At 41.8% G+C, this 13,025-nt stretch overlaps 1 protein-coding gene across 2 annotated transcripts; it reads left to right on the forward strand.

Annotated features, from left to right (window-relative positions):
- Positions 1 to 3,465: 3,465 nt before the first annotated feature.
- rcc1 (regulator of chromosome condensation 1) lies at positions 3,466 to 9,914 on the forward strand. Of its 2 annotated transcripts, none has more exons than XM_014163881.3 (10): positions 3,466 to 3,557; positions 4,553 to 4,690; positions 4,885 to 5,072; positions 6,824 to 7,003; positions 7,493 to 7,589; positions 7,812 to 7,934; positions 8,091 to 8,237; positions 8,609 to 8,728; positions 8,876 to 9,028; positions 9,177 to 9,605. In XM_014163881.3, the coding sequence occupies exons 2-10, from the start codon at positions 4,612 to 4,614 to the stop codon at positions 9,350 to 9,352; spliced, it is 1,263 nt and encodes a 420-aa protein (XP_014019356.1). In that variant the 5' UTR covers positions 3,466 to 3,557; positions 4,553 to 4,611; the 3' UTR covers positions 9,353 to 9,605.
- The last annotated feature ends 3,111 nt before the right edge of the window (positions 9,915 to 13,025 follow it).

Consider the following 13,025-nt stretch of genomic DNA (forward strand, 5'->3'; position numbering starts at 1 on the left):
TTGAATACATCATTTAAACATTCACAGTGTAGGTTGGAAAAAGTATGTTCTACCCCTAGACTAATGACTTCTCCAAAAGCTAATTGGAGTCAGGAGTCAGCTAACCTGGAGTCCAATCAATGAGACGAGATTGGAGATGTTGGTTAGAGCTGCCTTGCCCTATAAAAAACACTCACAAAATTTGAGTTTGCTATTCACAAGAAGCATTGCCTGATGTGAACCATGCCTCAAACAAAAGAGATCTCAGAAGTTTACTTGTATAAATATAGAAAGGGTTACAAAAGTACATCTTAAAGCCTTGATGTTCATCAGTCCACAGTAAGACAAATTGTCTATAAATGGAGAAAGTTCAGCACTGTTGCTACTCTCCTTAGTAGTGGCCGTCCTGCAAAGATGACTGCAAGAGCACAGCTCAGAATGCTCAATGAGGTTAAGAAGAATCCTAGAGTGTCAGCTCCAGAAATCTCTGGAACATGCTAACATCTCTGTTGAGGAGTCTACGATATGCAAAACACTATACAAGAATGGTGTTCATGGTGGGGCACCACGGAAGAAGCCACTGCTGTCCAAAAAAAACATTGCCGCACGTCTGAAGTTTGCAAAAGTGCAACTGGATGTTCCACAGTGCTACTGGCAAAATATTCTGTGGACAGATTAAACTAAAGTTGAGTTGTTTGGAAGGAACACAACACTGTGTGGAGAAGAAAAGGCACAGCACACCAACATCAAAACCTCATCCCAACTGTAAAGTATGCTGGATGGAGCATTGTGATTTGGGGCTGCTTTGCTTCCTCTGGACCTGGACAGCTTGCTATCATTGACGGATAAATTAATTCTCAAGTTTATCAAGACATTTTGCAGAAGAATGTTAGGCTATCTGTCCGCCAATTGAAGCTCAACAGAAGTCGGGTGATGCAACAGGACAACAATCCAAAACACAGAAGAAAATCAACAACAGATTGGCTTCAACAAAATAAAATATGCCTTCTGGAGTGGCCCAGTCAGAGTCCTGACCTCAACCAGATTGAGATGCTGTGGCATGACCTCAAGAGACTAGTTCACACAAGACATCCCAAGAATATTGCTGAAGTTAAACAGTTTTGTAAAGAGTAATGGTCCTCTTTAAAATTCCTCCTGACTGTTGTGCAGGTCTGATCTGCAACTACAGAAAACGTTTTTATTTTTTTTATTTGATTTATTTCACCTTTATTTAACCAGGTAGGCAAGTTGAGAACAAGTTCTCATTTACAATTGCGACCTGGCCAAGATAAAGCAAAGCAGTTCGACACATACAACAACACAGAGTTACACATGGAGTAAAACAAACATACAGTCAATAGTAATGGTTGAGGTTATTGCTGCCAAAGGAGGGTCAACCAGTTATTAAATCCAAGGGTTCACATACTTTTTCCACCCTGTGCACTGTGAATGTTTTCACGGTGTGTTCAATAAAGACATGAAAACGTATAATTGTTTGTGTGTCATTAGTTTATGCAGACTGTGTTTGTCTATTGTTGTGACCTAGATGAAGCTCACATCAAATTTTATGACCAGTTTATGCAGAAATCCATGTATTTCTAAAGGGTTCACATACTTTTCTTGCCACTGTATAAAATATAGCATTTATCAATATAGCTAGTACAGTATATTGTTTTTTAGGGGGTGCTGCATCACAGTCAGCACCCCTACTTCCCGCGGCTATGCCTCAGTTGCTTAAAAGCTTACCAGTCTGGGCCTAAGCCTGTGTCCTTTCGATCTACCTTTAACCCTTAATTTTTTTTAAGGGATTATGATTTTCCACAATAGTATTGACGAGGCTCAAAGCTAAATCTGGTTCAGTGACAGCTGAAATACAATCAAGGTCACTAAAATAAAGATTGTGTAAAAAAGCCTGTTCAAGTAAGTTTTTAAAATTCGTCTGTGATGACACAAGGCTCAGATTTTTGTATTCTCACATCTCCAACACAAACAACTGGGCAATGGTCACTAGTAGAAACACCAGTAGAAACATATTTCTCAGAGGTATTCGTTAAAATACAATCAATCAGAGTTGACTTTGAAGGATCTTTATGGTTAGGCCGTGTAGGCTTAGTCACTAACTGGCCTAGGTTTAGATCCTTAATCCCTACCACATACATGTGTACTCCACCTTTTCTTTCTTAGATTCCTTTCCTCCTTTCCTCTCTCCTTTTCTGTTCCTCCTTTCCTAGCTTTCTTTCCTTTCCTAGCTTCCTTTCCTTCCCAACCTAAATGTTCTCACCAACTTCCCTATCCTCATCTCCTTACCTTTCCTAGCTCCTTTCCTCTTTTCCTAGCTCCCGTTTCCTAGCTTCCTTTCCTTCTTCCTTTCCTTTCCCTATTTTCTTTCTTAGATTCCTTTTCTCCGTTCCTCGCTCCCTTTCCCAACTCCCTTTATTTTCCTCCTTTCCTAACTTTCTTTCCTGTCCTAGCTTCCTTTCCTCCTTTCCTTGCTTCCTTTCTTTCCCTACATCCCTTTCCTCACCTCCATCCCTTTCCTCACCTCCATCCCTATTCCTAGCTTCCTTTCCTTCTTCCTTTTCGTTCCTCCTTTTCTTTCCTAGATTCCTTTTCTCGCTCCCTTTCCGTATCTCCTTTCCTAACTCTATTTCTACTTTCCTAGCTTACTTTCCTTTCCTAGCTTCATTTAGAGAAGCACCTGCTTTCAATATGCTTTGTATCCCTCATTTACTCAAGTGTTTCCTTTATTTTCTGGCAGGTATCAACAACGCACAGTAGAGAGGAAAGGAATGGAAGAAGGAAAGGAAGTTAGGAAAAGAGGAAATGAAAGGACGCTAAGAAAGAAGGAAAGGAGTCTAGGAAAGAAAAGGAGCTGCAATCTGTAACTTTTCGGGCAAATTGACCAAATTCACATAGAAATATGAGTTATAGATCTGTCATTCTCATTCAAAGCAAGTCTAAGAAGCGGTAAATCTGTTTTATGTGCGCTATTTCTATGCTTCCCGTTAAGTTTAGTATAGAGAATCATTGTAACAGCTAAACCGCTGTGAAATATATTTTCCATAACAAGAAATATTGTATTTTCAGCAGTTTGAAGCTGATGTACAAAACTCAAAGTAAAAGAAGCAAAAACTAAACTTAAGTGCTTGTTTTGTCACATAAACGTATTAGAACTATTAGAATTTTTGCCACCAGGAAATGGCGGTGCGATTTCTGTATAGTGCAGCTTTAACGCCTTGATCAGACTGACAGCATTTTCGATTCTGCAGTCAAACTGTTTTAAGTTGATATGTGTGCAAGTTCAACATTTACTACTATTTCTGTCAAGTCTACCTACACAATTTGATGCATACGTTAAGACTGTTTTCGTTTTTACTAAACAGTACGTTCTAAATAGTACATTCGGTGTGCAGTAATTGGCAAGACAGATTTCTAACACGGCCACTGTCTCTTTAAAAATTGAGGGCGCGTGGTCTGTGTAGAACAGTTGCCGACTGGGATAGCCTACAGTAACACGCACACTGAACCAGTGTGGCTTCATATCTGTTAGCTACCAAAGTAATCCACGGTACAGGCAAGTATGTCGGTATTTAATATTTTTCCCTTGGTGAAAACGGAATATACGAGTTATCTTAATATAACCACGAGCTGTTTAGTTATTTGGATTCGTTTAGCGGGATATTTTCATCCATGTACCAATGAATCAGCTAGCAAGCTAACTTTCAGATAACGTTAGCCAACTCCTGTTGGCATTGTTAGCTAGCCTAACCTTCCCGTTTAAAGTGCAGCTAGTTAGCGTTAGCTTTGTGTTGGTAAAATAGCGAACACGTTAGCACACTTTCTGGTTTAAACAAACTCAATTGCCAACTGTTAACTTAGCCAGCTAACGTTAGCTGGCTGACGTTGTCATTGCAACCACAGGCGCTTGTATGCTAACATTAGCTTAGTTCTAGCTAACAAGCTAGCTGACCAATGTGACTAAGTTCTGTATTTACTGTAGCAATATACACCAGTCTAACAAATGTACCGACAATTGATGGCAGTACTAGCTATAGCCATCACCATGTCCCTGGGACGTGTATCAACCACATGGCTGTTGCACAAGATGTACGTGGAGCGAGACTTGGACTAGAGTGGTATGCAACGTTACGACCGACAGGCGCAAACAATATAGCTAGTTGTTCCTGGCTGCAAACAACCATCCTGTTAACTTTAACTGGATGGTTGTTTGCAGCCAGGAACAACTAGCTATATTGTTTGCGCCGGTCGGTCGTAAGGTTGCATACCACTCTAGTCCAAGTCTCGCTGCACGTACATCTTGTGCAACAGCTGTCCGCATTGGTTAGGCTAGCCATTGACTGAATAATAGCCAATTCCTGACATCTGTTCCAAGTCCAAATTCACACTGCCCTCTTCCATAGGTCACATTATACTTTGTAACTGATATCCTACTGCAGCAATATTATTGTACCCCAGAATTGGAACTGTTATCTAGAATTGTTCTTCCTCTAATAACCTTCCTAAAATAATTATTTGCTATATTAACTGCAGTCTTCATTTTCTGTTCCTACAGGCTTATTTCCCCCTCAAATCTTTTCACACGAGTTGTTTCGTGCAGGGTCTGTTGTAGCCATGCCTGCAAAGAAGGCTCTTAATAAGAGACCGAAGGAAAGTAAACCTGAGGAAGTAAACGATCCTAAGAAAGTTAAAGGTAAGCCACTGACTGACTCTATTAAGCCAATATGAAGTCTATTGTTAGATGTTCTATCTCTTTGTCAAGCTGCCTACTTGAACACACTCCTAGTATGAGTCCTTTGAAATAGAATCATTAGCGTCTGTGCTTGTTAATTGCGCCATTTTTATAAACATACTACAGTTTGGATTAAATAATACTGTTGGTGTCAGTTTCCCACAGCAGCCATGGGCAGGAGAAGGGTCTGGTTCTAGTGCTGGGCCAAGGGGACGTAGGACAGCTGGGTCTGGGAGAGGACATCATGGAGAGGAAGAGGCCGGCCCTGGTGACCCTGCCTGAGGGTGTGGTGCAGGTGGCGGCGGGGGGCATGCACACAGTCTGTCTCAGTGACACTGGAAATGTGAGTGAAGGAGGCAGATCCAACTTCAACTGTCTCAAGATGCTGCATCCAATTTCATAAATCCAGATTAACCATGCTACTGGTCTTTTTAAAAAATCACTGAAGTTGGAGACTTATATCTCCCTCACTAACTTTAAGCATCAGCTGTCAGAGCAGCTTACCGATCAGAGCAGCTTACCGATCGCTGCAGCTGTACACAGCCCATCTGTAAATAACCCATCCATCCAACCAACTACCCATCTCATCCCGTTTTTGTTTTTCTGCTCTTTTGCACACCAGTATTTCTACTTGCACATCCTCATCTGCACATATATCACTCGTGTCAATTGCTAAATTGTAATTACTTTGCCACTATTGGCCTATTTATTGCCTTACCTCCTTACTTCATTTGCACACACTGTATACAGATGTTATTAACTGTACGTTTGTTTATCCCATGTGTAACTCTGTTTTTTGTCACACTGCTTTGCTTTATCTTGGCCAGGTCGCAGTTGTAAATGAGAACTTGTTCTAAACTGGCCTACCTGGTTAAATTAAGGTGGGAGAAAAAAATGCTCAATTGAGAATATCTATTAGAAATGCTTTTTAGTTCAGGCCCTGTATTCATGAATTGGCTCAGAGCTGTGTTTATTTCACCAACAATTATGAAAAATACTTGTCTATTACTTTTTCCTGACGCAAAAAAATTATGATAACGAGATGAAATGCCCTGCAGAAAACAATAACTATTAAAAATGATTTTATTTTAGTTGACAAATGTAAAGAGATGAGAATTATACGTGATACTAATTTACATAATTTCACATGAAGCTCCTTTGCGCCGTTTGTGTCCCATCATAAGCATACATGCCTTTTGTGGAATATAATGTGACCCTCTCAGTGGTCTTTCAGTTGCACTGGCTGATGAAGCTCATCTGTCTGGCTCTACCACACACACACAGCTACCAGGAGGTCACTCCTCTTTTGAACTGATGTGCAGCCAGGACACTTCAATTGTAACTAACCTCAACTTAGAACCTTTAATGTTTACTCTCTTACTTTCATATAGGCTATTTTTGCTTTGATCACATCAGACGCTCTATTACCATGTGCGCTGTTATTCATCTGTTGACGCTCTCGCGTTTGGGAAATGTGAGTGCAGTTGCTTTTATCTGATTGGAAATACTAAGGCTATTTGCTGAAATATTAGGAGTAAATTATTAATTTTGGCATTGTTGGAAAGCTCAGGTTCTCCCATTTAAATAAAAAGGGGGGAATCACTGTTATTTACCCACATCACGAGGTTATGATGGGGAGAATCTGAGCGGTATGGGCCCAAATTCTTTTACTAGTAGCCAAGGTTTTGTAGCCTAAATAATGGCTGACTTTTGTTACAATCTGCTACAAGCGATGTTGCCAGCTATGTGGGAATTGTAGCCTTGTCCAAATAGGCCTATCTTATTGTGAACATTATTGAAGTTGGAGGTATATATAAATTCTTTCATGGGGGAAGAATGTAGTGGGAAATGTGACCAAAAGAGGAAATTACTAAACCGCCTAATGGCAGCTATTTTAGATTTTGCCAAAATTAACACTGGCTCATAGTAAGAGTGCTGATCTAGGATAAGGTCTTATTTAAAAGGCAAAACTGATCCTAGATCAGCACTCCTACTTATACATATACCCTGGACTAAGATTAACCTGGGGCTGAGAAACTGTATCTTAAGGATATATGACTTTGCTTAGTAACAAGATGCTTGTCACTGGTGTAGATCTACACGTTTGGCTGCAATGACGAGGGTGCTCTGGGTCGAGAGACTACAGAGGAGGGCTCCGAGATGGTGCCAGGAAAGGTGTCCCTGGACGAGAGGGTGGTTCAGGTGTCTGCTGGGGACAGTCACACAGCTGCACTCACAGACGACGGTGCAGTATACATCTGGGGCTCTTTCAGGGTGAGTAGGGGACAGGGTTTAACTGCTGTCAAACACCCTGGAAACTGTTTATGCACCATTCTGTTACTCAAATAATCTTAAATGGACTTTCATTATATTACATTTTACATTTCATTTCATTGACTTTCCATTGACTTGCATTGCATCTGCCTTTAACTAATCAAATGGAATACAATTTTATTTGTGACATGCTTCGTAAACAGGTGTGGACTAACAGTTAAATGCTTACTTGTGGGCTTTTCTCAACAATGCAGAGAAAATTGAAAAATAATAGAAATTAATACATGTAATGATAACTTGGCTATATACACAGGGTACCTATACCGAGTCGATGTGCAGGGGTACGAGGTGGATATGTACATGCACTGTATAACTAGGAATAAAGTAACAGATAATAAACAATAGCAGCAGCATATGCCATCTCTGTCATATACCAAATTCAGAGAACCTGCAATTCTCACATTTCACACATTGTCCCATTTGCATTAGGATAACAGCGGAGTCATTGGTCTACTAGAGCCTATGAAGAAGGTTACTGTGCCTGTCAAGGTCCCCATGAAAGGGCCTGTGATGAAAATAGCATCAGGTGAGAAATGGGGACTCTGTCCCTAAACCTTTAAGGTTTCTCTACATAAGTTCTGCTTGACCGGAGGTCTGGACCACGTTCAATAAAAATATGATTACAACTGACGTGATTCCTTCTGCAGGTCAGGGGCATGTTTGTCCTACATCTGAGCTTTCTACCATATCGTTTCTTGCTCAGTGCTGCCCTGGTTATAAGACCATATTCATGACCTCTGACCCCCAGGTAATGACCACTTGGTGATGCTGACCACAAGCGGTGACCTCTACACATCAGGCTGCGGAGAGCAGGGGCAGCTGGGAAGGGTGCCAGAGCTCTTTGCCAACCGAGGGGGCAGGAAAGGGCTGTGTATGTACCAACTGAAACCATTTACCTCTGACGCTGTATTCATTCAGCTGTAGTTTGGGTGTGAGCACTCATATGATGAATGAATATCTATACCACTATTCTCTGTTTTGACTGCTATGGGTGACAGTCAGGACATGTGTTTCTGTATGATTACAGTGCGGTTGCTGATACCTCAGATTGTGAAGGTCCAGTCTAGAGGCAAAGTTCACTTCACAGATGCCTTCTGTGGGGCTTATATGACCATTGCTGTGTCAAAAGAAGGCCACGTCTACGGATTTGGACTGTCAAACTACCATCAGCTTGGTGAGCATAAGATAAAAATGTATTTGACAACCATCAGAAATACTGTAACAGAACTTGGTTTATCCTCCAATTTGAGCTTAATTCGTCAACTATAGCTAGGTTTCCATCCAATTGGCAACAGATTTTCATGTGAAAATGGAAAAAACTGCATAAAGAAATATGCACATTTTTACTTTGATATGGTGGTTGTCAATATATGCGCATAAAGGAAGCATTTTTTTTTTATCTGACATGTACTTTACTTGCATAGAAAGGTTGGCTGGAAACCTGGTTATTTATGCATTCTCTGATCTGCTCTAGAATTGCAGTTGGGTGTGTTGGAGAGTCACACAGTACCCATTGACCATAGACCTCTGTACTAATGTTTCCAGGGACCAAACTCATCAACACGTGCTTCGTTCCAATAAAACTTACCACCTTCAAAAACTCCACCATTAACTGGATTGGCTTCTCAGGGGGACAGCACCACACAGTCTGCCTCGACTCTGCCGGTAAGCGCTTCGGGGCCCATCTTTTATTTTAAACGCTCTTGATCAGATCAACTATGTCATAACTTGGACTGTTCAAGAATCTGTCAACTGCATAGTGCAGCACAAATTGGGAAGATAGAGATGTCTCCTTTCTCTGTCCTCCTATAGGGAAGGTGTACAGCCTGGGCCGGGCAGAGTATGGGCGTCTGGGTCTGGGCCAGGGGGCAGAGGAGAAGAGCGAGCCCACGCCTGTGGAAGGACTGGATGTAGCCCAGGTGGTGGCATGTGGGGCATCGGTCAGCTACGCTGTCACCAAACAAGGTGAGGTCATAGCTAGTGTATTTCTGGTTTATAAAAAAATAATCACCTGCTGATGTTGTGCATGTCTACATTGTGTGCAATTGTGATAGGAATGACTCCAAGGCCATTGTGTCTATATATGGTCCGCTGATGTGTGTATTTATTGCAGGGTCTGTGTATGCCTGGGGTATGGGCACTAACCTCCAGCTTGGCACGGGTGAGGAGGACGACGAATGGAGCCCTGTAGAGATGACGGGCAAGCAGCTGGAGAACCGCATAGTACTGATGGTGGCCAGCGGGGGGCAGCACACAGTCCTGTTGGTCAAAGACAAGCAGGAGTGTTGATGTATCCTCAGGTTGACCTTGTTGGTCTGCACCAGAGGGATCTGTGTTAAATACCTACATGTGGGGGAGGGGTTTGTGGATGAATGTGCCTTCCTGTGCTGAGCCAGGTATGCCGTGGAGGGAACGTGGTGATGGGGCAGGGGTGAGACTGACTAGTCTCTGTTAAAGAGGGCTCTGAATCTCTCCCACTCTGCAAAAATCCCCTAATGTATTTGGATGTGGTTCAGTAGATCATGATCATTACGCAAGAGAGAAACAGTTTTTTAAAATCTAGTTTGCTTAGTTATTTTTTTATGACAATCTTTAGGATTCCAGTATGCGTGTGTGGGGAAAATAGTGGACGAGCCTTTTAATGAAATCCCAAGTCACAGCCTTTTAAGATTCCCATTTTTGTTCCAAGCAATAACACCCCCCCCCCCCCCCCCCCCCACACGGCATCAGTAAGATGAGTACTAGTATTTCTTGTCAGCACCATGTAGTTGAGACAGCTGTTCACTGTACCCCCTTGCACAATTATTTGCTGGTCCAACTTGGAAATAAAGTACAATTTTACTGTTTGGAATTATTTAAAATTTTTTGCACACTGCAATGGCAAACTTTGTCCAGGTGTTGTCGCTGGTAATACATTGAGGGCCCAATAACAGATGGCCATAGTGATGACTTGAGTAAGACAGCCAAACATTTATCAGTCCGTCAACATATTTCTATAAGGCAGACAGTGTAAATTAAAGTCACCTGAAGTTGCAAATGCAAGGGCCGTGGCTTTTGGCGTGATGGGTAACGATGCTTTGTGGGTGTCAGTTGTTGTGTGCAGAGGGTCCCTGGTTCAAGCCCAGGTTGGGGCGAGGAGATGGACAGTAGCTATACTGTTACACTTGTACATTTTTGTTGGTAAAAGGCCTGAACTTGACATTGCTAGCTGGCTTCTGACTTAATTCATCCTACTTCACTGGCAAGCTGTATCAGGCAGCTTTAAATGCGAGGGGAAAACTAATAGCTATATTTGCTAAGCTATCCATCTGATAAAGTTGATTAAAAAAAAGCTTTATTAGCTAGCTAGATTGAAACTGCTGGGAGAAAGTTAGCTAATGTTGCTAGAAAATAACTACATATTTGCTAGCAATAATACCTACACTGAACAAAAATATAAACACAACATGCACAATTTTCAAAGATTTTACTGAGTTACAGTTAATAAGGAAATCAGTCAATTGAAATAAATTCATTAGGCCCTAATCTGGATTTCACATGACTGGAAATACAGACATGCATCTGTTATCACAGATACCTAAAAAAAAATCTAGGGGGTTGGATTCGAAAAACCAGTATCTCGTGTGACCACCATTTGCCTCATGCTGCGTGACACATCTCCTCGCATAGAGTTGATCAGGTTGTTCATTGTGGCCTGTGGTCCCACTCCTCTTCAATGGCTGTGCGAAGTTGCTGGATATTGGCGGGAACAGGAACACGCTGTCGTACATGTCGATCCAGAGCATTCCAAACTGCTCAATGGGTGACATATCTGGTGAGTATGCAGGCCATGGAAGAACTGGGACATTTTGAGCTTCCAGGAATTGTGTACAAATCCTTGTGATATGGGGCCATGCATTGTCATGCTGAAACATGAGGTGATGGCAGCGAATTAATGGCACGACAGTGGGCCTCAGGATCTCGTCACGGTATCTTAAATAGCCACAAGCCATACACACTGTCTGCCGTCTGCCCGGTACAGTTCAATCCGGAATTCATCCATGAAGAGCACACCTCTCCGGCGTGCCAGTGGCCATTGAAGGTGGGCATTTTCCTACTTAAGTCGTTAATGATGCCAAAATGCAGTCGGGTCAAGACCCTAGTGAAGATGACGAGCACGCTGCTGAGCTTTCCTGAGATGTTTTCTGACAGTTCGTACAGATTTTTTTGTGCAAACCCAGTTTCATTAGCTGTCCGGGTGGCTGATTTCAGACGATCAGCTTCTTGATAATCCATCCATCTGACAGGTGTGGCATATCTTGGCAAAGGTGAAATTCTCACCAACATGGATGTAAATTCGTGCACAAAACTTTAGAGAAATAAGCTTTTTGTGTGTATGGAACATTTCTGGTATCTTTTATTTCAGCTCATGAAACATGGGACCAACACTTTACATGTTGTGTTTATATTTTTGTTAAGTATACTATTGTGAACACTTTGGTCAAACTTCTTCGTTCCCCTGCCTGTTTTTTGATGCACTGGTGACAAAGTATGCAAAAGTTCACTGCAAATAGGCTGTGGTTTTGGTATAATTTGGCTGAGTAGGCTTGTGCACATTTACATTACTGTTTCAATTAGTTAACTAAGTTATTGATTTATTCATGTTTTTGGTGGTGTTGCATTTCAGATGAAGAGGGAGGATCACTAGAAAGCAGCATGCAGACTGATCAGGGCCCGTATTCACAAAGCATCTCAGGGTAGGAGTACTGATTTTAGAATCAGTTTTGCCTTTTATGGAAGGGGAGCTGGTCCTAGATCACTGTTCCTACTCTGAAGACACTTTGTGAATACAGGCCCGAGAAGAAAGCTGTTGCCCAATACCTTGCACAACAGTCTTTCACCATAGGACCCCAGAGGTACAGTATTACAGTCAAAGCTCATGAACTTAACCTTTGTATGTTCATTTCCATATCAATGACACTATCAAAAGGGTTGAATTGTTCAGCCTCGTGCAGTGAACACGGCTTTGGTGATGAAAGGTACATAATGCATTTATTGTCATCTCCTTATCAGGCCACTGCATGCTGTGACATGGGCTTGGATGGTGACACATCTTCAAGCTTCCTGACTGAATATTGGGGTCTTCAGTGGTTCTGGAAGCAAGGGCCTTACCTGGGAGTACAGCAACAGTCTCTCTGTCTCGCAGCCATTCTGTCAACATGTATAGTACAGAACCCACTCAAACTCATAGAAACTGCTACGGACTCAAGCACTGATTTATATTTACTTTGTCCCATTCTTTAATCTTGTTTGAGATATATATTTTAGTTGAGACACCTGTATGAGAGATTATTAAAAATGTATTCACTTTAAATCATAAGCTCTAAGTGTATTTGTCTTGATGTTTAACTTATCACATGAGTTAGTAAAAATTGAAGACCAACATGCTATGAAAAAGTAGTTTTGTAATCTTACAATAAAAAATTAATTGTTTATACAAAACTGTATTGCATTTTGTCATCCACAAAATGTGGCCATTGAAAGTCTTTGGATAGCTGACAACAGGGTGGCATGTTTTTGTACATGCTGCTCTAGAGTTCCATAGCCCAGCATACTCATCTAGAGGAAAGGGGGATGGACACAGGTTAGTTTTGATAAAAGTCTGGTTGATTTTTACAGGGTTGAGAGCATGAGTTGGAGTGAGTACAGTAAATCCAATCCGACCATTGTCCCTGGATAATATGCTAGCATCACACAAGAAGACTGCCATAGTGAAGGAGGTTTACATAGTGCATCAAGTATACTATTATGAGTGGAGCTTACTTCTCTGTGCTCTGGAGGTCCTTGGACCATTCTCTCTCTACCATCTTGAGAGAGACGGATAGAGGTAGTGAGTGTGCTTGAAAGAGAGAGAGCCCTCACCCCTGACCTACCACTGGCCCAGGGCCTCCTGCCTAACCCTCTAATCACAGTCTCTCTGACT

Source organism: Salmo salar, chromosome 02 (assembly GCF_965601325.2).
Source record: "Salmo salar chromosome 02, fSalSal1, whole genome shotgun sequence".
Classification (NCBI taxonomy): Eukaryota; Metazoa; Chordata; class Actinopteri; order Salmoniformes; family Salmonidae; genus Salmo; species Salmo salar.

Coding starts and splice junctions, on each gene's coding strand:
- rcc1 (XM_014163881.3), top strand. CDS start 4,612: ATGCCTGCAAAGAAGGCTCTTAATAAGAGACCGAAGGAAAGTAAACCT. Junction 7,004..7,492: donor ACATCTGGGGCTCTTTCAGG/GTGAGTAGGGGA, acceptor CATTTGCATTAG/GATAACAGCGGAGTCATTGG. Junction 8,729..8,875: donor AGTCTGCCTCGACTCTGCCG/GTAAGCGCTTCG, acceptor GTCCTCCTATAG/GGAAGGTGTACAGCCTGGGC.